The sequence below is a fragment of the Sinohyriopsis cumingii genome, chromosome 5 (genome assembly GCF_028554795.1).
Source record: "Sinohyriopsis cumingii isolate HCF-2022 chromosome 5, ASM2855479v2, whole genome shotgun sequence".
In the NCBI taxonomy this organism is placed as follows: Eukaryota; Metazoa; Mollusca; class Bivalvia; order Unionida; family Unionidae; genus Sinohyriopsis; species Sinohyriopsis cumingii.
Genome location: NC_142965.1, coordinates 40,445,644 through 40,472,118, shown reverse-complemented (window position 1 = coordinate 40,472,118; position 26,475 = coordinate 40,445,644). Strand labels below are relative to the sequence as shown.

The 26,475-nt window shown below is 33.5% G+C and overlaps 2 protein-coding genes across 6 annotated transcripts in view; one reads left to right on the top strand and one right to left on the bottom strand.

Annotated features, from left to right (window-relative positions):
- The window catches only part of LOC149798999 (uncharacterized), a 76,278-nt gene that overhangs the window by 42,283 nt on the left and 7,520 nt on the right, over positions 1-26,475 (bottom strand). For all 4 annotated transcript variants that reach the window (XM_089957936.1, XM_089957938.1, XM_089957937.1 and 1 more), the window contains exons 2-7: positions 25,324-25,362; positions 14,209-14,256; positions 13,667-13,708; positions 10,591-10,632; positions 7,986-8,027; positions 6,821-6,862 (exon numbers count right to left, since the gene is read on the bottom strand). In XM_089957936.1, coding sequence (XP_089814062.1) covers positions 6,821-6,862; positions 7,986-8,027; positions 10,591-10,632; positions 13,667-13,708; positions 14,209-14,256; positions 25,324-25,362 — 255 coding nt within the window. The remainder of the gene's footprint in view (positions 1-6,820; positions 6,863-7,985; positions 8,028-10,590; positions 10,633-13,666; positions 13,709-14,208; positions 14,257-25,323; positions 25,363-26,475) is intronic.
- The window catches only part of LOC149798997 (uncharacterized), a 181,034-nt gene continuing 174,979 nt past the window's right edge, over positions 20,421-26,475 (top strand). The window contains exon 1 of one of the 2 annotated variants that reach the window (XM_089957928.1): positions 20,421-20,720. The gene's annotated coding sequence lies outside the window, so the exon portion shown is untranslated. The remainder of the gene's footprint in view (positions 20,721-26,475) is intronic. The other variant, XM_089957932.1, reaches the window with a different exon arrangement.

Below are 26,475 nucleotides of genomic sequence, written 5' to 3'. Positions count from 1 at the left end.
AGCTCAGCAAACGAGAAGTCCCGATACTGGTACCACAGATGTGTGCCCCTGGCTTCAGAGTTGATACCATTTTGACACAACGTGTGCAGGACTGGTGGTGTTTATCTGTGTGCAATAATAATAGTTCAGTGTACAGAAATCGCTTCCAGTTTTTGTTGAATTGTTTGGCCATGTCAGACATTGTTGCTCATGGGTACACTTTACCAGTGCCCTCAAATGATATTTTGATTCATTTCGTCACATACTGTCACACCCTGCTGCAGCTGCAGTACTCCATAATTAAGTTGTACCTTGCAGGAATTATATTCCATTACCTACAGGCTGGCCATAGTAACCCGTTGCTGGAGTCCGACAGCCTACAGTGTATACCTAGTGGGATAATAAGGAACAACATTCCATATAGTAAGCCAGGATTTCACATTACATACAGGATGATGGTGCATTTGTCTGTTATGTTACGTGAGGTGTGTTTTTCACCAGTACTGGACTTGTCACTGCAGTGCACGTGTGTGGTGGAATTTTTTGAATTCTTGTGATTTGGTGAATTTACGGTTCGATCATTGCAGAGCGTTTCTTCATACAACTACCCAAGGATTTGAGATGTGACATTTCCAATGGACAAATCTGTGATTATACTCACCTTACCTTCTTCAAAACTGGACCCGTTTCTGGCTGGTGTCAACATCTCATTCTATCAGAATTCGTGGTTGTGTCCCGTGTCCTGGATGGAGCAGTATTTGAGTAAGCGGACGTCTTTCTGCTCAGGAACAGTTGTTTGCATACATTTTGTGTCAGGTGATTTGGACACCATTCCTTCCAAATGGATTTTCACATTAAAACTGGCATCCTCCTGGGGGCTCTCATTTGATATATTTTAATATCAAATTCATTTTGGCATTTTTTCCCAATCGGACACTCGTATGCTGTACTAATAACATAAAGGTCATGCTCGTTTAATACATTTCTATTACAGTTTTAAACAGGAAAAATAAGAATACTTTCTTCATGCTGGGATCAGCCTAGCTCTATTCCACTAATCTGGAATCAATCCAGAATATACTCTTATGCGGGGATCAGCCGTGCATATATTTAGCTTAGATGGGATCAGCCCAGAATGCACTATTATGCTGGGATCAGCCTAGCACATAATCTACTTAAGCTGGGATCAGCCCAGAATACACTTTAATGCTGGGATCAGCCTAGCACCAATTATACTTGAGCTGGGATCAGCCCAGAATAAACTATAATGCTGGGATCAGCCTAACATAGATTCACTAGAAGATGGGATCAACCCACCAGAAAACACTATTATGCTGAGACCAGTTTAGCACATAGCCTACCTTAAGATTGGATCAGTCCAGAGTACACTCGAATGCTGGGATCATCCTAGCACCGATTTTACTTGAACTGGGATCAGTCTAGCATCGATTCTACTTGAGCTGGCATCAGCCTAGCACCGATTCTACTAGAACTGGGATCAGCCAAAAATACACTATAATGCTGGGATCAGCCTAGCACCGATTGGGAATCATAGTCTTGTACATTCAGATTCTAGCCCATGAGTAGCCCCCAAAGAGAGACGAATGTTTTAAATATTTTAATTAAGTATTTATGTTACTGAAATTATGATGTGTATGTTGTAGAATATTGGTAATAATGAATAGTGGCTTGTATGAGAAAAACAAAGAGAGTGAATGAGAGAGAGGATGGATGCATATACTCGTCTATCCTATATTTTCTTACAATGCATGCATTAAATATTTCCTCATACATTTCGGTATGTATAGTTGTTCATAAATATTTACCCGGGGCAATTACTTTGTGTATTTAACGCAGTAGTGCCACATTATGATGCATACAGTGTCCTCAGTTACATTTCCTTAAATAAATCTTATTCAATATGTATTTTTATGTCCCTCGTCTCCAGGCGTGGGTGCGTTTTGATTTTCTATGATGTTCATTAATGATTACTTGTGACCTTTTGGTACTCCAACAGTGTAATGAACATAACTGTTTGCATTTTGTGGTGCAAACTGAACTGTATAGCATTATTATTGATATTGGACAACGTTTTAACTGTTCAATCACGCACACAAACAGTATAGAGAAAGCTAACCTGAAGCTTTCGTCCTCACACAATGAACTTTATCAGCAGACTGATTTAATCTCTGCTGTCTGTTAACGTCACTCGATGGAATAGTGAGCGATGTTAACAGATCGTCCCACACATATTGTAGTAAATATACAGAGGCATAAGCGCAGAAAGACAAGATAAAAAGGTGAACGATCCGGAGATATATAGAGCTTAGAGATGGATCCAACAGTTAGAGGAGCATGTGTACACCTCCATCTCCCTAGAGAACAGAGCAGGAAATAACTAGAATGTTTCCTAAAGTATATTTTCTTCACATTCCATTGTCTTTTAGTATGCCCTAGAAATCCTTAAAATGCAGGCGCATACAGGAGTTAAACCCCTAGGCAACCTCCAGGTGGTTATGTTCAACAGACCCCTCGTCTACTTGATTACACAAATTGTATATTAGCTCCCTCACAGGTTGCTACATAAAACAAATTTCACCTAGTTCAGAGAAAACAGTGTACATATTATTCGACAGAAAATTTTTATATTTGTCATTTGTTTACTATACATACATATTATGTATGACTCATATGTGCCAATATTATATAACCTTAAATTTGCTTCGCGTGTGGTGGGAGGCGTTTGAGTATCGTTCTGTAAAAAAAAATAGAAGTAATTTTATTGAGACTTTCTTACACATTTGCATACTTTACTTCTAAGTAGGATCAATTAATTGTACATCATATTTCATTAACAACGAAATAGTAGCATGCCATCGCGTGTAATCTCTGACGTGGGGAAATGAACTTTTATGAACTTTTTAAAAAGTTGAAATCCAAAGGCGTTGGAAAACACTACGAGATGTATCGTAAATATCACTCACTCACTCGGCATTCATATTATTTTTCTGAACCTCATCCGTAATTCAGGATAAACATTTTGACATTACCTTTTTCAGAAGGGAGGAAAGGAAAGGTTTATCTGGTAGTTTTTAATTCATTAAAGCCATAAGACTAGATGGAAAATTTACGTTAAGGAGTCAAGTGTATGGATACGAATGTGTACATTCAAGATATCTTCCATATTTCACGGACCCTGTTTCGAATCCCAGTAGGTATTGATTATACATTCTGGATGATAAAATATTCTTTCTCCGTCTAAATTCATTTCATTATATCAAGCTTAAACATATACAATCCATGGAGAGCAGTTTCTGCCCATGTGACATACGATTCCTAAACTATGTTACCACACAATTTCTAAAATTAATATTGGCAAATCTTTGTAATAAAATTTTACATGCTATTTAGAATAGCTGTTTAGTCATAAAACTAAAGCATCAATCTACAAGGATTTTATTTGCCATCAAAGTCAATGGCATAAAGGAATAATTACTATAATCGTATCATTGAATGAGCCAAATAACGGTTTCTGAATGGATAAATGACAGTGGTAATGTAATAATCAATTCATTCATATGCTTTAAAATGATTTATTTATACAAGAAAGATTTAAACCATACCGTGAGACTGGTAGTATGGGGCACTTGCGTAGCTTTTGATAGCGGACGGAAATTGAAATGTTGTAAGTGTACTTTGAAACAAAATCGCGCAAATAACATTTCCTCAGACAGTACTTGATGTAGTCGATCAAGGAATAATACAAGCGGCATGCTACTGGTTCATCATAAATTTGGAATGTCTATATTTTTGAGGCGAGACAATTAGACTGCAAATGTAAAGTAAAATATCAATCCAGCACGCCGAACTTGTAACTTCCGCACAGCGTGCAAACTTTAATGATTGGTATAACGCAAGCATGTTGAGTCTAATTTATTATATTTTATAGCATAGGTGAATTACACATCTATTTACATTTTTTGTATCCACACAGTCTTTTCTGTCGTTTATATGGCTTATTCATGGAATTCTCGTCATGAGTTCAGGCTGCATAGCTTGGCTACATATTTCATTCTTTTTATAGAATGTTGTCACAAACTGACTTAAAATTACACAATTATTTTATTTATACAGTAAATAACATTCGATTTTCAATACAATAAAGACCTGAAATATATTATCTGAAGTCGACTGTAGAATGCAAACTCGTGTAGCCAATATGACCGTAATAGTGGCGTAATAGTTCTCACTAGGATAGATGCACGTGCGCTAGATACCTGCAAGAGGGTCTGTAAAAAGCAACCATATGTACGGTAAATCTTGGGAAGTCACATGTACGATTACTATGGACAGGACCTAAAACGTGGACACTTTAGAGAGGCCAGATTAAGCCGCTTCAAACCCTCGAGATTTAAGGCCGGATGGAGATTGTTAAAGGAAGATTATGCTAGTCAGGGAATCCTGCCATAAGGAGGGAAAAACCGTGACGTCTAAGAACGTTATGACATGAGAGTCCCAGCCGCATGAAGTACCCTATAATTCACTACACAAAAGAAGAAGCCATTGGACGAAGCACACACACAATGAAGAAGCCATTGGAGGGCGTACCTATACAGTGAAGAAGACAGTGGAGTCCGTATATAATCAGTGAATAATGACTTAGGGCAAGAAGTATCAGTGAACATAATGTGCTCTTGAGAACATTAAAAACATCAATAACATTTAAGAACGGTTTACCTGCAGTGATGATTTTCTTAATATAGTGTAATAGTTTTTGTTAATTCATCATAATCATTTAATTAAAATATTTCAAGACTGATTTACTACGTAATTTATGCAAATGAAAGAAACGTTTGTTCACATTTTAAAATCTAAACCTTTCAGGTAATTTACATAATAAAATAACCCAAAAAGTGAGACACGCTGAATGTTCAGCAGAAAAAGAAGTATATTTGGTTTTTACAAACATTTGTAACTAAAGGTATTTACTGAGAGGTGTTTTCTAACTGACCGCAAGCTTAAAAATTTACCATGTCAATGTTTTACTGTTGATTTATCCAGCCAATAATGTTCCTCAAAGATATAAAAGCTAACTGAATAAGGACAGATCTACTTGGTTTACATATACTCAAGAGTTTTTAATCTGCGTGGGATCATTCATAATAGGATATTTGCAACCTGTGTCATTACAAATGAATTCTCTCTTCTTACTTTGGTGATGCAATCGCCCCTTACTGTTTCATTGATACATTTAATCTAGTTGTGCAACCACTTATACGAATAGCTGTATAACCTGCTTTTCAATTAAATGCTGAATGAACCAAGAACAAAAGTGTTCTTTACACGATACGATAAATATGCTTAATGGCCATGAAAGCAAACCAAATCTTCTATTAAGATTCGTACAAAATAGTTTTATTTTTCAAACAGATCTACTATTACTTTGACAGCTACCGTTGCATAAAATGTGTACCTACCGAAGAATATGTTATTTTAGGGCGTGTTTCATCATATTCATTCTTTGAAATAACTTGAACCTAAGCGTTCCTTCACTTTTCCATGTCATGTCGTGTATTACAAGTGTATATAATTCTAAAGACAATGTTTTCTTTCTAATATGTGCATCTGAAGCGCATAAAATAATTGTCAAGACTGATCACATTTACAAATTGCAAGTTGACAGGTAATTTGTATGAAACTAACGCACACACCCCCCCCAAAAAAAGCAAAAGAAGTACCTTTGTATTAATATTTTGAAAGAAACATTATGCATTTATTGTGGAGTTGTTCATAATTTAGCGACAAGCTCATATCAAATCGTGTTAATGTGGATATACACAGCCATACAATTAGAAAAGTTGAAACATTGCCAGAATGTCATAGTTTTACGAATTCATGGTCTTAAACTAAGCTAAAAAAAGAATAGAAATCAAAAAGTGTGGCATAATTCAACAAACAATTTATTTAAGTAGAATTCCAGGTAAAACTTCCAAAGAAACTTGCAACATTGTGCATTAAATTTCAAGCAGTTCTTAACGTTCTATCACAAGTCCAAACGTATTGAGAGGTCCAAACTAATTCCAATAATCTTGCATGTGCTCATATACCAATAGGCTAAATGCATCACAATGATATAACCGTGTTTGAGCCCATAAAGACAAAAAACACTTCGTAATTCCAATGAATAATTTAAATTAATGATTTGTCCCCAATTATATCTGAACACATTAAAAATTCTCATGATTGATTCCCAAAGACTGATGGGAAACCTAAATATACTAATTTCACTTGATCTAAGACACTATAGAATGTCAAGGATACGTCTCATTTCAAATGGAATATTCCACCGAATCCGTAAACTATGTAAACCTTTGAACGATGCCCTCAGTCACGGACAAATATTATGCACATTAAATATAATGTAGACATGCATAAAATAGGCCATTCTGAGATCACGAACACGCGGTATCTATAACCTGTGTAATTCCCAAATGAAATTATTTTTATATCTTCGATGAAACAATACCTTCTAATTGCTTGTTTGATTCATTTTGTCTATCTGTGCAACCACATATAATAATCCATGTATCCATCTGTTTTTAAGTTAAATACGGTGTGTATCGAGCTTTACCGTGTGTTATTAATAATAATTCAGGCATACATCAAGGTCAGTAATGTAAAGCACACTAATTCAGCATAATCAAGAAAACGTTTGAACAATGCGTTTTAGAGAAATAAATATAATTTAATGTCTTCATTATGAAGAGTAAATTATCTTATTCTTGTATAAGCAACTCTACTGTTACTTTGTTAGCTACCTTTATATCAAATGTATACCTACCAGAGAATCAGTTCTTTTAGGGCGTGTTTCCTCGTCTTCATTCTGCAAACAAAACAGTTTGAACTTGATCACTATTTGCCTTATCAATATCATGCCGATAGGTTTCTTCAGTGTCAGTGTATCTTGAAATTTTAGATTGTACTGTAGGGGAATAAAATGCTTCGTAATTTTACTTAAATAGCTGATATCACTTTTTCTATTACATATTTGTAAGACCTAGAGCTATAACAAACGTAGAGAATAATATTCAATATTGATTTACTACGTACTTCATGTCTACGAAAGAATTGTCCACATTAAAAAATTCAAACTTCAAAAAACACTTGCAGCAATAGGCATTCAATTCCAAGTATTTCTAAATGATCTGTCATAAGCCCAAAAGTATAGAGAGGCCCAAACTAATTAAAATAATCTTGAATGTAATGATGTACCAAAAGGCTATAAGTATCACATTCCTAAAATTGTGTTTGAGCCCAAAAACACAATGAAAACTTTGTAATTCCAATGAATAGTTTAAACTAATGATTTGTCTGCAATTATATCTGACCACAATTAAAAACTCTCATCATCGATTCCCAAAGACAAATTGGAAATCTAAATATCCTAATTTCACTTGACTTAAAACACTATAGAACGTCAAGGATATATCTAATTTCAAATGAAATATTCCACCGAACCTGTAAACTACTTTAGGCTTTGAACGCTGCCCTCAATCACGGATCAAGTTTTAGCTCATAATAGAATGTAAACATACATTAAACACACCAGTCTGCGATCACGAATACACGATACGTATAACCTGTGTAATTCTCAAATTAATTTTCTTTTTTATCTTTGGTGAAACAATATCTTCTAATTGCTTGTTTGATTCATTTTGTCTATTTGTGCAACCACATATAATAATCCCTGCAGCCATCTGCCTTTAATTTAAATACGGTGTGTATCAAGCAATACAGTGTGTCATTAATAATAATTGAGGCATACATCAAGGTCAGTAATGTAAGGCACACTAACACAGAATAATCAAGAAAACGTTTAAACAAAGCGTTTAATAGAAAAGAAAAAGAATTTAATGTCTCCATTATGAAGCATAAATTAAATATTGCTTGTATAAGCAACTATACTGTTACTTTGTTAGCTACCTTTATATCAAATGTATACCTACCAGAGAATCAGTTCTTTTAGGGCGTGTTTCCTCGTCGTCATTCTGCAGAAAAAACAGTTTGAACTTGATCACTATTTGCCTTATCAATATCATGCCGTTAGGTTTATTCAGTGTCAATGTATCGTGAAATAATTTTAGATTGTACTGTAGGGGAATAAAATGCTTCGTGATTTTACTTAAATTGCTGGTATCACTTTTTCTGCTACATATTTGTAAGACCTAGAGTTGTAACAAACATAGAGAATAATATTCAATATTGATTTTTTACGTACTTTATGTCAGTGAAAGAAATATTTGCTCACGCTTGCAGCCATGTGCATTAAATTCCAAGTAGTTCTAAATGTTCTGTCACAGTCCAAAAGTATAGAGAATTTCGAAAGAATTCCATTAGTCTTGTATATGATGATGTGCCAAACGACTTGATGTATCACAATGATATAATCGTATTTTACCCGAAAATACCAACAAAGATTTTGTAATTCCAATGAATAATTTAACTTAATGATTCTTCTATTATATCTTAACACAATCAAAAACTCTCATCATCAATTCCCAAAGACTGATGGGAAACCTAAATATACTAATTTCACCTGATCTAAGACACTATAGAATGCAACGGATATGTCTCGTTTTATATGAAATATTCTACCGAATCCATAAACTATGTTAACCTCTGAACCATGCCCTCAATCATGGACAAATATTACGCACATAATATAATTTAAACATACATCACATAGGCTACTCTGAGATCACGAATACACGATATATATAACCTTTGTCATCTCCACATGAATTTTTGTTTTTATCCTCAATGAAACAATATCTTCAAACAGCTTGTTTGATTCATTTTGTCTATCGGTGAAACCGCATCTATTTTTAATTTAAATACGGTGCGTATCAAGCACTACATTGTGTTATTAATAATAATTCAGGCATACTACAAGGTCAGTAATGTAAAGCACAATAACAGAGCATAATCAAGAAAACGTTTGAACAAAGCATTTAAGAGACAAAAAGAATTTAATGTCTCTATTATGAAGAGTAAATTATCTTTTTCTTATATAAGCAACTCTACTGTTATTTGTTAACTACATTTATATCAAATGTATACCTACCAGAGAATCGATTCTTTTAGGGCGTATTTCCTCATCGTCATTATATAGACAAAAAATGTTTGAAACTGATCACTATTTGCAATATCAATTTATGCCGTTCGATAGATTCATATCTGAGTTGTTTTTTTGTTTTTTGTTTTTTATTTGGGAGGGTCTTTCTGCTACTTCCAACTACAACGCAAAGTGTAACTTTCAAGTATGATTTACGAATAATTTAAATAAAGGACAGGAAATAATATTCGCATTTAATAACTGCCACTTTTAGATTTATCTGCATAAGAAAATTTACAACAAAAAATAGATTCGCTGTATTTTCAATAGAACCAAGAGTACTTCTGGTTGTACAATATTTTTATTTTAATACAAATGCATCAGATTAGAACCGTTTTCCTAATTAAGCCATACACGTCAGAAAATGTTTTTGTTACCATTTATTTATGCAGGCATCAGTACTACTCAAAGATAATCAAAACAAAAAAAAAACAACGGATTGTCTGTAGAACTTGTTGCGGCATAAGTAAGCCAGAGTGTTTGTCGGTTTCTCTATGATTATACGATATGTACAACATTTCCTAATGAATTTCTGCCTTCATCGTTATTGAAGCAAACCTCCCCATGCTGCTTCATTAATACATTTTATCTAGTTATGCAGTCTCTTATATGAATAGCTGCATAATCTGCTTTTGAATTAAATGCTGAATGAACCAATAATAAAATGTTCTTCATGTGATACGATAAATATGCCTTAAGGCCATCAATACAAAACAAATGTGCAGAGTCCGAAGAATCAATAAGCAAACTTACATACGAGATATAGAGAAAATACAATTATATGATTTATTGTCTGCTTTTTTAAACAGATCTAATATTACTTTGTTAGATTTTGCTGCATAAGGGTGTACATATCGTAGAATAGGTTCTTTTATGTCGTATATTTTCATTATTATTCTGTAAAAACAATTTTAGCCTACTCACTACTTAACTAATCAATTCCATATCGTTTATTTCACATATATTTAATTCTTAAGAAAATATCGTCAAATATTTACATTTTCAACGGGGAGAATAACTATCAAGTTTGATCAACAGAAGAATCTATATAAATAATAGCACAATTATTCGCAATGAGAAATTGTCACGTGTCAGGTAATTTGTATTAAAGTCCCCTCTCCCGCTCCCATCTGCCAAACAATACATCTGGTATATTTGTACAACGACAAATATTATTTCCTGCATCCATTTGGTTTTTAATTTCAATACCGTGTGTATCAAGCAGTAAAGTGTCTTGTAAATAATAATTCCAGAATACTTGAATGTAAGAATGTTAAGCAAACTAACACAGCATAATCGAGAAAACGTTTGAACAAAAATTTTAAGAAAACGGATTGAATTTAATTCCTCCATTTTGAAGAAAACGCTATATTTTGTTTTCATAAGTACCTCTACTGTTATTTTGTTAGCTATATTTATATCAAAGGTATACCTACCAGAGAATAAGTTATTTTAGGGCGTGTTTCCTCACTGTCATTCTGTAGAAAGAAAATTCCATCAATATTTGTCTTACAAAATTATATCGTAAAGTTTTTTTTTAATATCGGAGTGTTATGATACGCTAGAGTGTACGATCTTACATACGTGATTATTATAACCTGTGTCATTTCGGAATTAATGTTCTCTTTATACTTTGCTGAAGCAACTGCTCACTTTCTGCTTCATTGATAAATTGTGTCTATTTTTTGTCACTTATATCAATAGTTACATGCATTTGCTTTTCACTTGAGTGCTGAATGAATGAAGAACAAAACTGTTTTTATATAAAATAAATATGCCTTAAGACCGTGACAGCAAAACAATTTTCAAAACTTAGCATAATCCATAAGAAATCTTAGCAAGTGCTATATAGAAAATACAGTGCTATGCTTCTATTGTTTGCTTTTCAAACCATACCTATTATTACCTTATTAGCTCCTGCTTCATAACGAGTGTACATACCGTAGAATAGGTTCTTTTAGGATGTGTTTCCTCATTGTCATTCTGTAAAATATCTTTAGCCTACCCATTACTTAACTAATCAATTACAGTTCACATATATCCTATTCTTAAGAGAACGTCTTCAAATATTGACATTTGTTAAGGCGGAGAATAACTATCAAGACTTATTAACGGAAGAATTTATTTAAATAATAGGACAATTATTCACATTTACTAATTGCAGCTTGCCAGGTAATTTGTATCAAAGATCCCTCTCCCCTACTCCACCTCCAAAACAATACGCTGAGCTTACAACAAATAAAGAAGTGCCTTTGCTTGTATCATTAGTTTGAGAGAAATAATACCCACTTAGTATGGAATGTGTTCATAATTTAGCAGACAACGTCAGATGCAATCTTGTTAACATGGATTTACACAGCCATGCATGATGATTGAAGTAAGAAAGTTAACAAATTGCCGCCATTTTCCCCTGGTTCGAAAAACTGCCCGAGTCCCTGAGGCTGTTCAGAGAGCATGCATATACGCTAGTTATAACCTGTGTCATTTCGAAGTGAATTTTCTCTCGTACCTTGAGGAAACAAGTTTCATCTAACTGCTTGCTTGTTAAATTTTGTCTATTTGTGCAACCACGTATATTAATCCCTGCATCTCTGTTTTTAATTTAAATATGGTATGTATCAAGACGTAATTGTCTTCTCTATAATAATTTAAGCATACTTCAAGACCGTTAAAATAAAGCACACTAACATAACATAATCAAGAAAACAATTGAGCAGCGCGTTTAAGAGAAATATTAGAATTTAATGCCTCCAGTATTAAGCGTAAAACTATATTTCATTTTAATAAGCAACTCCAGGATTTCTTTGCTAGCTAACGCTGTATCAAACGTATACATATCGGACATTTCTTTTAGGGCGTGTTTCATTGTGATCATTTTGTAGAAAACGTTTTAACATCATCATTTTTAATCTATCAATTTCGTGCCGTGAAGTTTATCCACGTCAGCTTTTTTTCTCTCGCATATTTGCATTTAAAATCCAGAGAATAAATTAACAGACTGATGTGCTAATAACTAAATTAATGATTAAGTAACCGTAGTTACATTGACATTATTCCGCTTGTCAGATAATTTGTATATGAATAAGCCAAAAAGATCTGCTTTAAAGAAAGCGTTTAATATTTTAAAAATGTCATGGCTATGTCTAATAGAGATAATCTTTAACATTGTTAGATGTCACGCCGAATTGGATTGAACTCATATGATTTATTTTTAACTCTTTTGAAAGGCAATAAATGGAAGAAAATATTGACACAATACAATATGAGAAGTTGCTACGGACTATTATTATTTAAATATGTATATACACAAACAGTTAATTCATATCAATAATTTGTCTATGAATTACGACAGACGTAATCCTGCACAAGTGAAAGTAACCGTTGTTATTATTCGCATCCGAAAGTACACTGCTTTAAATTCCATCGTTCTATCCAGAATTCAGCACTAAATGAAATGTGAAAAACATTCTTTTCATAAAAGTACCGCATCAATCAACAACACTATTCAATTATTCTGAAGACAAACGCAATACTACTACAACTACTAATACTAATAATACTACTATCATTATTGTTATTATTATTATAATTAAATAATAATACTACAGAGGGTCTTAGCGAAAGTAAAGGAAACGTTCATTTCTTTTACCGAAGATATTATATTCTTTTACAGTTCCACATACATGACTCTTTCGGCTGGTTGTAATCTGTTTTATTCTTTCTACAGGATTTTAAAGAAGATCAAGGGAGGAGATTCGCATCAAAGTTATTAACATCAAGATTACGAATAAGAAATAAAATGAAATTTGCATGCAACTTTCTTACCACTTTTGTGTCTGGATGCTGTTGAACCTCATATGACATTATACATGATTAATATGATGATGATAATAATGATGATAGTAATGATGAAAACATTAAATTCATGTAATCCTTTACTTTCTTCCACTTGGCCTTTTACTATTAATTTTAAATTTTAGGTCTGTAACCTTGTATGTGCATCAGACAATATAACTCAGAAATACGCTGTAGTTGCAATGGTTCAAAGCTATGGTTGCAACATTTTAAAAACATTAGTAGTATCCATTGAATTGAAAACATTTTCCTAAATTAGATACAAATTTTCAATAAATCTAACTCCTGTGTATTTCTAGAGCACTGTTTCTAACTTTCACTAAGAAAGGTGACTGCTTGTTGACAGATTTTCCAGGTTTATAATATTCCAGTGTTAATCAGACTGTCTTGAGATCATATATAGACGATATTTGCAAACTAAAAAAAAAACTTTTTACATGTTCTTTGTAGACATAACAATCTTTTTCTTGTGGTGTAGCTACACATATGAATCTGTGCATTCATAAGTTTCAAATTAAATGTTGCATTAATCAAGAAGAAAAACTTAGCAAACATCAATAAATATAAAATTATTTATCTTTATTGTGCAATCATAATGTTTCCAAATCAATTTTATAACTAATGGTTTACCTTAAGCTATAATAGTCATGTAAATACCTGTGAATATGCTGTTTTAGGGTCTGTTTTCTCTTCATCAGTCTAGAAAATATTGTTTAGCACAATCATTATTTAGTGTACAGATTGTATAGCGTAAAATTGAATCATATCTACATTTTTAAGCAATTTCGTTTCTTCTATTAAATCTACAAAGCAAAATTTACTTTAAAAACTGATATCTTAAGAAATTTAATAACAATATTCAACAAAAACTATTAGCATATACACATTATTCATTCATCATCTCCTAGACATTTGTATGTAGCATGCTTTACTCCTGACTTTAAGGCGCAGCCAATATATGAATTAAGTACCTCACATAATTGCAATAGAAATTTTGATATAACTTCCATTTGTATCTGTCATTGATATGGCAGCATGTTTAACATACAGGTCTTCAGATATAAGGCGCAGTGTATGAACGCTTTTCACGTACAAAAGATAATAGCATACACCTGTAGCAAAAGTAGTGTCTTGAAGTACTCTTTTAAATAATTACAACAACAGATTCCTTGATATTTTGATTAAAAACATATACTTACCCCATCAATATTATACGTGAATACTGGATTGGGATATGTTGCCGAGGTCTATGAAAAGAAAGATGCATTTAGATGGCGAATTCTAAAATCATTCAACATGTGATAGTATGAGCATAGAATCTATGTGATAAGTCTCCCACACCCTTTTATCCAAACTAATATGACTCTTGGTCTTAAAATATATAACAGAAAGTACGTAAATTCAACGATTTAAGTAAAACTCAACAGTTAATGTATATGCCTAGAATACAAAGTGAAAAGTCAGGTGATACTTTCCATGTTGTCAGTTATACTCAAAATAATCTTAAATGTCTAATCGCAAGTCCAACAGTGATGCAATCAGTGTCTTTCAATGAGTTCACAAATTCCAAAGTTGCCTCTTAATCCAAATGTGAATGAGCGGTATTAATCCAAACGACAATCAACACTTTAGTAATTACAATAAATATTTTAAATAATTATTTCCTCTCGAATTATATCTGAGGCCAAAAACACAACTGCAAACTTTGATCATGAATTTCTATAGATTGATATACACAGGAATTAATGATTTGTTTCTCAAATACCTATATATACCATTTCCACTTGACCTATCATGTAATAGAATGTGAAGATTTCCAACAAAGAAAAACCTTGTCAATCATAAATATTCTGTTTAAAAACTACAATCATGACCAATAGATATCTACGTAAACTTACAACAGTGTACACAACTGTGTAAAAACGTTATGCACACAAAATAATTGTAATGTACATAACGCATCCGGTCATAAAGAAAAAATAAAGATTTATGCAATAAAGCTTTATTTTATAGATTTGTAAATACGCATACATTACACCTGAAGATGTTTATTTGATGACACTTAACGCATACGTACACAAAATCTACACACAAAAAAATAATGGAATATAGTACTTCTGTACACGTCATAGTGCACTTGTAAATCCTTTTACATTTCCCCTGATGTGTCTAACGTCTGTTTGTGTTCTTGCAACACTAAACTCCACCTCAGCTATCTCTGAATTTTTTTTTCATTTCGGTAATGAAGGTAAGGGGATTTTGATCACTGAATCCAACAACCGGAAAAGGAACTGAACCAATATAGACTGCAAAATGTAGCAAAGCCAATATTTAAAGACAAACATTCCGTCTTAATTGTGGAATTTTTCTTCTGGTGCTTGTTCAGGTTTTAATATAAATTGCACACCGGATGATCCACGCCATTTATTTCTCCAGAATCTATACTCCACCAACCTCTACATCCTTTGCATCAGCGTTTAAAATAATTGCCTGAAATTTGGTACTGAATGACCTGGTACAGTTTAGAGAACTGCGGCTAATTTGGCATAATATTACGGATATTTCTCACACCAATGAATCTTGGATTTCTTACTCAACAAATTTGTCAAAGGTTCATCAATTATGGAAATATTGTGACCCAGGGCCTGTTTATCCCACTATTCTTGTCAATGATCTTGCTTGCTGTGACCTTTACTTCGGTGTTCAAGGAAGTGATGAAGCGGTCTAAGTTTATTTCTTCAGCACCCAGAATTGTGTGTGGTGCCGCCTATTGATGGTAAAAATGTTTCTGCCAAGTTTGGATCTTAAAGTGTTTCTATTCCAAACCTTATCCTAATCTGTCTTCACTTCTTGGTTTTCAGCAGACGAAGTTTGATCGTCATCATAAGTCCTGGTTGCTTCTATGTCAGCTCCTGGCCAAGGAAGCTACGTACTCTGGCAATGTTAAAGCTAGACCGGAAGCGCTTCATTACCAAGATTAATTAAATCTAGTCGTGATACTTTCCACGCCAAAGTCCATCATTTACTCAGTTTGTGGGAGCCAAAAGTGATCGTTAGCACTAGGTTATTGTAGGTTGCGAAGTCCAGGAGCTTGAGTCCTATCTCCATGGTCTGTTCATCACCGTATGGACCACATACTTCTCGTCAGTCAGCTTGTGTGTCTTCTCCTACCTTGGCATTCTAGGTGCCTTGAACAACTAGAATTTCCTTCTTGGGTTTCTGGTCAATAAGAGTTTGAAGTTTGTTGTAGAACTCATCCACTTCCTCGTCATTATGGTGGGATGTTGGGGCATAGACCTATATGATGCTGATGTTGAAAGGAGATGCCCAAGAGCGGACGATTGCTGACTTGTTATAGACTGGTTGGCAACCCATGACAGTACTCACAATATCTTTATGTACCTTAGCTAAACTGTGTTCTCAAACTTCCGAAGTATTAAAGACATGATAATCAATCACAGAACAAGAAAAACAAACTAATAATGAAAAGATAAACGTTCACAGAAAAGACAACATTGAAAAAAAACCAATCCTGGATGCCACTTCAATCAATACAACGCTACTACCTATCGTTTTTTTGACTCGAAAGAGTGCTTCGCTTTCTGAGAACAAAGATGACGGGCAGCATTCTATCTCTTTCTTTAGAGACTATAATATGCCAGAAAAGAGTACAACCCTAGATGTTTAGAGACTATAACATATGGTATCACGGTACCAATTGTTTTTCCATAGACCTCAATGCTAATGTTTTGTGAAAAAATATACTTTCTATCCTACCTCAGCCTGCTTTTCACTGTCATAGAGAACAATGTTAGATTGTCAATTTGACAAGGACAGAACCAGGTACTCCACTGCGTACTACATTTTAAACAATCATAAGAAATACAAAATATGATCTAGATATGAATTAACATAATCTCACATATTGCCAAGAGGCTCAACGTTTTTTAAGCCTAACAGAAATTACAACTCTTGCATAATCCACCAATCACAGCTAGTTTTGTTGTTTATTTCCAAATACACAATGTTCCCTACACCTTAAGCTCCGACCACCTGGGGTTGTACAAGTGTCACCATTATACCATATGGATTTTTATATAATGCTAAAATGGCATTTTTCGGTGCTCGAAGTTGTTTATATTCCTATACAAGGATCAACGATATTATTGCCTTCACAGTGTGATTACCGTTCATTGGATCTTTAATTCGTGATTTCCGGTACTTATAAAGATTCCATTCACATGTCCTTCACAATAATAAATACATTTGCTATTTAAAAATAAATTTCTTCTAAACGAACTGTTCGGCCAAAAACTCACACAACTCGTACAGAAACAAATATAAAGAAGGCGATATGGAGAGCAAACTGAAATCTTAAACAAGAATGTTTTTGGAAAGCAATGCCTTTGAGGAAATGGAGGACAATTTATCCGTTATAATTCATTATTTCCGCATCTATTACTAACTATTTCTCTTTGAAAGGGCTCCGTTTCTGCGTTTCTGTTAAAAATAGCATAATATAATTTTGATGCACAGTTTGGGCATTTTGTGGCCAGGACGACTAGTAAAGACTTCGGAACAATCACATAAATCTGTTATTTTAAACAATATAACCGTCAATGAAGGTATCACCGTGGATAAAATGTATCGCATTGGATACGTGCATCACTTGTTGGCAATGAATTAATAAGACATTGGAAAATATAATTACGTAGTTGAATATTAGTCATTGAATAGTTTCATTAGAAGCTACAGAGACTAGCTTAGTCGATTTTAGTAGCTTGCTTAAAACCCAAACTGAATACCCTTTTTGTAACTTTTGTAGTTTTATATCTTCATAGTTTTTTGCCAACATTGAAGACCCTGATAAAATCGAGACTTTCCTCTGATATCAAATAATAGAATATTTCCGCACAATAAACCAATTTCAGGGTTGATAATAATACAACTTTGTGTGAAACGATGCTATAAAAAGTTCATGTACACTAAATATTTACCTTAGATATCTTTCGATAAGGAAATTATTACCATTCGGAAATGTGATGTGATGTGATATGGATTTTTAACGTAGCTTTTAAAAAAATTCAGTTATATCACTATGATGTCTGCAGTGTGGCAGTTTATAGTGATGTCTAGCACTGGGGCATCATGCCGCAGACATGTAGCATAATGTCCCACCCAGTCACATTATCCAGACACCAGGCCGACCAGTCCTAACACTAACCTCTTAATGCTGAGCGCCAAGCGAGGCAGCTGTTAGTACCATTTTTGTAAGTCTTTGGTATGACTCGGCCGGGAATCGAACCCACGACCTCCCGGATCCGAGGCGGGCGCTCTAACCACTAGGGCACCGGAGCGGTCCATTCGGAAATAGTAATCCTAATCGCGCTCTGGTAATTATGGTTTTGACTGTGAACATAAAGTGAACAACAAAATGCCTCTTTTATGAGCATGACGACCTTTACATGGAAGTATCTACTGGGGCAGGTTTAGGGTTATATATATATATATATGTTTGCATTAATGTGTGTGTGTGTGTGTGTGTTTGTGTGTGTGTGTGTGTGTGTGTGTGTGTGTGTGTTTTGTGTATGTGTGTGTATTCGTATATTGGTTCCTTTGCTGACAGAGTAGAAGAAACATTGTTCCGTGTTTCATATCTACAAAATCACAGTACAGTAATACCTAGAACATTCGCGAGGTTAGGTTCCAGAACCAGTCGCGGATCAGGAGGAATCGCGAATGTTTGGTACGAGTCACTAAAAATGCTAATAAATGCTTATTTCTAGGGTTTAAACACTAAATATGACCCAAATCATGCTCCCAAAGCACTTTAATTTCATTTTAAAGTTAGCTTAATACATTACCTTTAAAAAGAGAAATAAATGGTTGACGTAAAAATAGAGTACAGTATCGCCTAATGGGTATTTGCCACACTAGCGCATTTACAGTACGGTATACTAATATTACCCCTATACTAATTCATTGGCTGCTGTTTTCTTTTGCACTCACAGTAAGGTAAAACCAAGTAACGTTTTCTTTGTCATTGTCAGGAAGGTAAACTAGGTAAACTTCATATGTCACAGAAGTCATATAACGAAGGTACAATTCAATAAAATAAAGAAAACATGTACGTAGAGGGTACCAATGAAAATTTCGCGAATCCGTGAATTCGCGAATCCAGAAACGCGAATGCACGAGGTATTACTGTATAGTCTAAATGCTACCTGTCACTGACACATTATATACTAGTCTACACTGAGTGTTTGTGGCTTTGTTACTTATTGACAGAGAAGACGGTACAAATAACACAGATGTTCTCGTCCCTATACAACAGTGTATCTAGTGTTGCAATTGGAAGTGTGGGTGGATAATTCCGAAAGAAGGGAGGATTTTAAAAATATAAGAGGATTTTAAAAAGGAATTAATTCTTTTGGTTGAACATGTATGATGCAATTTTTGCGCACTGAGTTAAATCTTCATTGCCGATTTTTGAGTAACTGGCATGAATACAACATTTTTACATCCTTAAATAAACTGTATGCAAGTCAACACAAAGCAATCTAACTCCACATATTCCAATATTTGTTATTTTTACTGGCATGTTATAATCTGGTCAATATTTAGTATTCGGATTTGTATTATTTGCTTTATTCGAGGAGCAGAATTATGTGACACTTGTGTACATACATGTCCACCTAAAGGACTATATGGAATAAGGGCCATTTTCTGCCCCCTCTCTAAATGTCCTTAAATTATGTATAATGTACATATGATGTGGTTAACAGTTATTTCTGACATCAGTTTTGTGTTCACGTGTCCGTTGCCATGGTTACAGGGTGTCAAAACACTATTAGAAAATACATGAAAAGCAATCATCTTGTCCATTTACTTCTCATCGATACTGCTTTTCCATGAGATATTCACGCAGTTTCAAATTTGCAATATACATTTTTATTATTTAAGAGGTTATAAAACTGTATATGAAGTTTCGTTTCTAAAACTATTCCAAAAATGGTCCATTTTAGACAAAAATAGAAAATCGAACTTATACGTCAACTGAAAACTTTCTAAAATACGTTGACAAAAAGGTACTTAATGGAAATGAACGTATGTGTTCTTTATGTATTTATGTACTTTTATCCTTATATTTTCATGCTATGTAACACATACACTACTGTGTTTCTATTTTTAGAAGAAAAAAATCAATAAATTGTCTCCCACACCCATTGAGATAGTCTATAGTCAAACTGTAATCTTATAAACTATATATTCATCCAAAAAGATATAATATGGACATAAATAAGAAAAACTATTGGTTCAGCAATTTTAATGAACTTCTGAAAACTGTGATATATGTTTTAGAAGTAATGGTATTGGAGAGTACAAGCAAGAAACAGACTATATGCTTTGTACTCTCTAGACCTTTTGCGTCTGTTTTTAAACCAGCGCGGGAATGCTGCACTACAACTAATTGCATGCTGTTGTCTGTGAAATGAGAGGATGTACACATTTATAAAGAACATATACCTATAACGAACTAATGGAAACAATCATTTTATTTTTCGATGTGCAAATGCTATTTACCAGCACTTAGAGAGGCAAAGATGGTGATTTACATCATGCAAGATTCGGGGATTCATAGAATGAATGCAGCCTTAAAGAATTTTATGGGACAAGTTTGAACATAAACTTCGATGAAAAACGAGTCAAAGTAAGTATTTTTCTACCTTTTCATCGTTTAAAATAACTATATACGACTATAATCTCTCTCTCTCTCTCTCCTATGCACATGTATGCCTATATTCAATTCTTTGTAGACTCAAAACTGGGGCCCTCGGTGGGGGCAATGAAGAATTTCAAAAACGTATAGAAACATTTTAACGAATAAAATAACATTATATGAATATGTGTTCATATATACCATTAAAGGAAAGCTAGTCACATTATCTCATTGACTTTTATAAGTTTACAATGTTCATATATACCATTAAAGGAAAGCTAGTCACATTATCTCATTGACTTTTATAAGTTTACAATGGTTTCAGATACAATTTTTGTGCCTAAATATTGTAAGTACTATAATACATGTAGGCCGACGTGTTTTGCCGTATTCCTACTCCAAAAAATTGCGAATATCTCGCCGTAAGGCTTTCAATATAACTGGAGGTTCAGGAACGTGTTAAAAAGAAATATATGCAAGCAAGAGACGACGAAACATCTGATAAAAGAAATGCAGTCACTAAACACACATTACCAAACGGTAGCAGTTAACCAAAACTAATAGCAAATCCTATCTAACTTTACGTTGCTGCAGAGAGCCCAAGTTAGATGGGCCCGACACATCTTTCTGTTGCCATGGTTACAGGTTGTCAAAACAGTTTATAAATAGACATGTAAAGTAGTCATTTTTTCCTATTAATTCTCACAGATAATGCTTTGTCAAGAACTATTCAGACAGTTTTAAATATTGCAATATGCATTTATATTATTATTATTATTTTTGGGTTATAAAGCTCTGTAAATACAATTTTATTTCTAAAACTATTTCATATGGATTTATCTTAGCCAAAATTATATATATATATATATATATATATATATATATATATATATATATATATATATATATATATATATATACGTCCACTGAATACTACACCTGAATTACATTGACAGAAAAGGTACTTAACCATAACAATAAAAGATGTTCCAACATGAAATATTGATTAAAATTATTGAACTATGTTTGATGTTATTGATTTATTTTACTTATTGTTTGATATTATTGAATACTATGAATATATTTAGGCATTAATAGGGACCAATATGCTCACTTCACCGAATATATTGGTTTGTTACCTTCACTGGAAATGACAAGTGTTCTTTATGTATTTGTATCTTTATACTTTCATGGCAATATAACACACACACACACACACACACACACACACACACACACGTTTCAATCTATAGCAGAAATAAACATAAATACCTTTACTTACATACCCCTTGATGATCCGTTTATGAACTATATACCTGTCCACATATTAATGTGAATGCCAAGCAATATTTAATATCCCTTACACCAACACTTTTGTATTGTGTGCATACTTTTGTAAAACATGAATGGTAATGGGTAAATGGACCCCTCACCCCACCCCAAAAATGCATAGTTCGCATAATCTTCTAGATATTTATCTTTGACATGTTGTATCCAGGTTTACATTGAGGTTTGGATTTGTCTTGATTACCGTACTGACTGACGAAATATTACCTTACAATTTGTACATCTCTTTAAAAAAAAAATCACTTACGTGTATTAGAAAGCTTCCGATAATCTTGACATTGTTGCATGAGACAATGGATGCAAATGAACAGTAAGTTTATGCTGGCATTATACATATTCAGTACATGTCCACATACAGTTAAATTTATATACTCTTAACTATCCATCTTTTGAAAACATTTCTGTAATATATTGTTTAAAAACAGTATTTGAAGAGTAAATATTAAATATGTGTCTGATATTTACAAGTATGAATTCAAGTCGACATGCAACCATGTCATGCATATATATATATATATATATATATATATATATATATATATATATATATATATATATATATATGGCTTTGGAAAGATTCATTTTCATTTTTGTAGAATTTATTATATAATATGTATCACATAAACAAACATGCATGTGTAATTTTTAGTTTGTTTTCAAAGCTTATTATTTTATTTGCCTCCCATAACACATGTTGCATTTTACAATATTTAAACTTCCGATGTATTTCAGAGATGGCCACTCTGATCGTAATACAAAGAAAATATAAATGAACTTCTGAATATTTTCTTGTTGTTTATGACAATAAAAAGCTTGCAATGGAAGTGAAGAAATACTTTCGGTATATTGCAAGGGGTTATGTCATAATTGTATTTTAGTCGCATAAGCACGTTCTGCCTCATGATGGTGAAAATGGCAGTCCATATACATAGATGGCTGATGCAAGCCTAAAGTTTAAAAAGGAATAGTAAGAAGAAACAATATCATAAAGAGGGACTCAGAACAATACTCTGACCTACCATGATGCTATCAAACACCCCATTTCACACATAAGTTTCGATTTATGAATGCGATTCTCGTCCATTACGGCATCCAGCTGTAATCTATAGACCCTTTGCTTCGGATATTGTCATTATTCATCAAACTCTGCTCTATATTTGGCCTAAGCAGAAAACAAATTGTCATCTGCCAAGGCTTGCGGGTAAGTACAGAGCTATATGACTCTACGAAGCCTTTTGTCACTAATCTGAGTACAGGTGTAGTTGCAAGGGCAATTTCACACTTACCACTCACTCTAAATCCGATTCTATTGAAAAATGACCTATGTGTCTCCAAGAATCAGCACTTCAGGTTCCTTCAAACTTCCCTATTGCCTTTCCCTCAATAGTGAGGATATACTTCTTGTCAATGGCAAAAGTTGATTGGTTCCAAAGATACCACTTAAAGCTTCCAGCAATAAAATATTCAAACTGTATTTGTCTCCTGATTACCCCTTTCTAAATCGAAATATGTGATGATGCACTATTTTTTGATTTACATAGTAACTTAATCAGGAGTGGAGATTATGAAAGATTTCCAAACCTGTTTGATGCAACATCTTGCAAAAACTTTTTTTCACACTTTCACAATTGTTAGTAACACAATTTAAACATCTCTAAATTAATGGTGATATCATTAGTATGGCTTTATCGTTGTTGTTTCTTGTAAAATCGAAATTATCGTTCAAAATATGCAGTCAAATGATTAACACTATTTGTAAATATGGTTTAAGGAAGATGCACTAATTCTAAAATATGTTTATGAATGAAAACGTAATGGATACTTAAAGGATAAATTTTAACAAAAACTTAGAAATCTTATTAAAATGATGCCCCGTTTATATGTTTATATATATATATATATATATATATATATATATATATATATATATATATATATATATATATATATATATATATACATACTTCCGTTTTAGTTCGGACATATTTGCGTGCGCTAATGTTTCCAAAAGTTTAGAAAACACTGAAAAATTAAACCAAAACGACGTTACAATTAGGGGAGATTACGAACACAGGTTTACTGTCGTACTGTAATTAACCCTGAAATTTGTCTCCTTTGCGAAAACGTCAGTCTATAATATGCCAACAGATGGACTTTGCGTCTGACTGTTAGATATTTCAAATATTTGATTCAATTTTAAACATGTGCAGAGGAAGAACCAAAGTTACAAAAGCTACATCATTTGCAGTCCGCTATACTAGTTGTTTCTAGCTTCAATGAAAATATTAGACTGACAGTTCTTTTTCCCACTGAATGTTAGATAAAGTGTTTTTTAAAATAGGCTATTTTACATTTGTGATGGACCAAGTATTGTTTTTATGTAGTGAGGTATCGTCAAATTATAAAACATAATCAAGTTAGCTGTGTTTAAATTAAAATTTTAAAGGAGACGGTTGCAGCATATATATATATAAAACTCCTGCTTTTTTTCTGACGGTGGCAATCTTCATGACGCATCGAATATCATGCCAATGACTACATAGAAGCGTCAATACAAAACATAGTTACCGACAAATTTGAATGCAAGTCACTGTGGTGTGACATATTGGTTACAGTGACCCAAATGTATTTAAAAGTTGTATTACTCTTTACATGACTCCACGAGCAAAATTATTCAAACGTTAAATAACATTTTAGCCAACCTGCGCCAGAACAAAGGAACACACTTTATCAATCCATAATACCAGTTTACTTTACCATATTGTTAAACCTATTAACTTCTGATAAAATGATATAAAGTATATTGTGAAAGAATCTGGTGATGACAATCGGGACGGTTTTTCAGGTGTGTGTATATTATGTTGGCAGTAGACAGTCAAAATGGTCCACAATTTAGGATAAAGGTCGGGTTTGAGGTAGGATAAATCTATTCTGCACCGGTGTTCTACACTGGGAAACACGATCACTCATATTTAGGAATGTGAACAATGCTTCATTCGACCATACTGCTCATGTGCTTTTTCACGAGCCAACTGATGTACGTTACACTTCTGATGGTCTGATTGTAACATCCATAACGCCTGAAACAAACGCACATACTAACGGTTAAATTCATTGGTAAACAATACATTACCATGTAACCATTACTATTTGTTCATGGTATGTTTGCGTTTATGCGTCAGTAGTCTCTAGTTTATCTAATCAAATATGAACCATTTATTATCTGCATAAAAACAGATTGACTTACCAGACCTCTAACGTTTGACCTTTTTTGTGCACATGTCATCTGCAATAATAATAATAATAATAATAATAACTATTATTAGTAGTAGTATTAGTATTATATTATTATTGTGATTATTATTATAAAGATATTACATTTGTATAGCTCTATCAACTTTTACTACTACTATTGTTGTTGTCATTACTAATATTGTTGCTAATGCCACAGTTCCTCTCTCTGATTCTTGTTTGATTACTTTTTATGTTACATGTTCTGATTCGTTATTGTTAGGAACGATATCGTTTCCTTATATCAGTTGTTTATCTCGTTGTGCCTTTTTCTATTAAGTCTATTGTTGGGCTTAACAGTAACGAGTTTGATGTCAGATTCATTCATACTTTCAATCAAATTATAAATAAAATCACATTGACGAAATTGCTTTCTGTGTCCTTATTGTTGTTGTTGTTGTTGTAGGGTTTAACGCCATTTTTCAGCACACGATAGGCTATACATGGCGGCCAGTATTAATGGTGGAGGAAGAACCCTGAAAAACCCAGGGAAGAACCACCGACCCACGAGAAGCTACTGGCAGGCTTTCCCACGTACCCACGCTAGCCGAGCCTTGGACTCGAACCCACGCAGACAGAGGTGAGATGGCAGTGATCCGTTACGGAGAGCGCTTTAGACCACTCGGCCACTCGGGGCCCTGTCCTTATTGTAAACTAATCCAACCCTGATCATCTTGTTATAATGACATTATGTTGAATATCCGTTTACATGCATCAACAAACTCAGGTTTTTGTTATGAACGGTTCTACCTAACACGCATTTCAGTTACGTCAGTAATATCATTATGCGTTAGGGCTATTACAGTTTAAAACTATATTCATGTATAGGTTCACACAACTACATTAATATAAATAAACACACAGATTAGCCCATTTTGGACAAGTAACATTCCCATAGTAGTCTTTTGGGTGTGAGTAACAATCGTCTTTAAAACTGCCACTGGTATGTAACGAAGCAGCAAGTAACATTGCTTGACTATAAGCAGTTCTTGCATGTTTCTTTAAATAAACTCTGCATGGGGGCGCTTGGTGACCCTAAATCTCAACTTTAGTTGCACAGAATAAGTGATACCTTAAAACGTTTATTATTATTGTAGCAAGCTTGGCT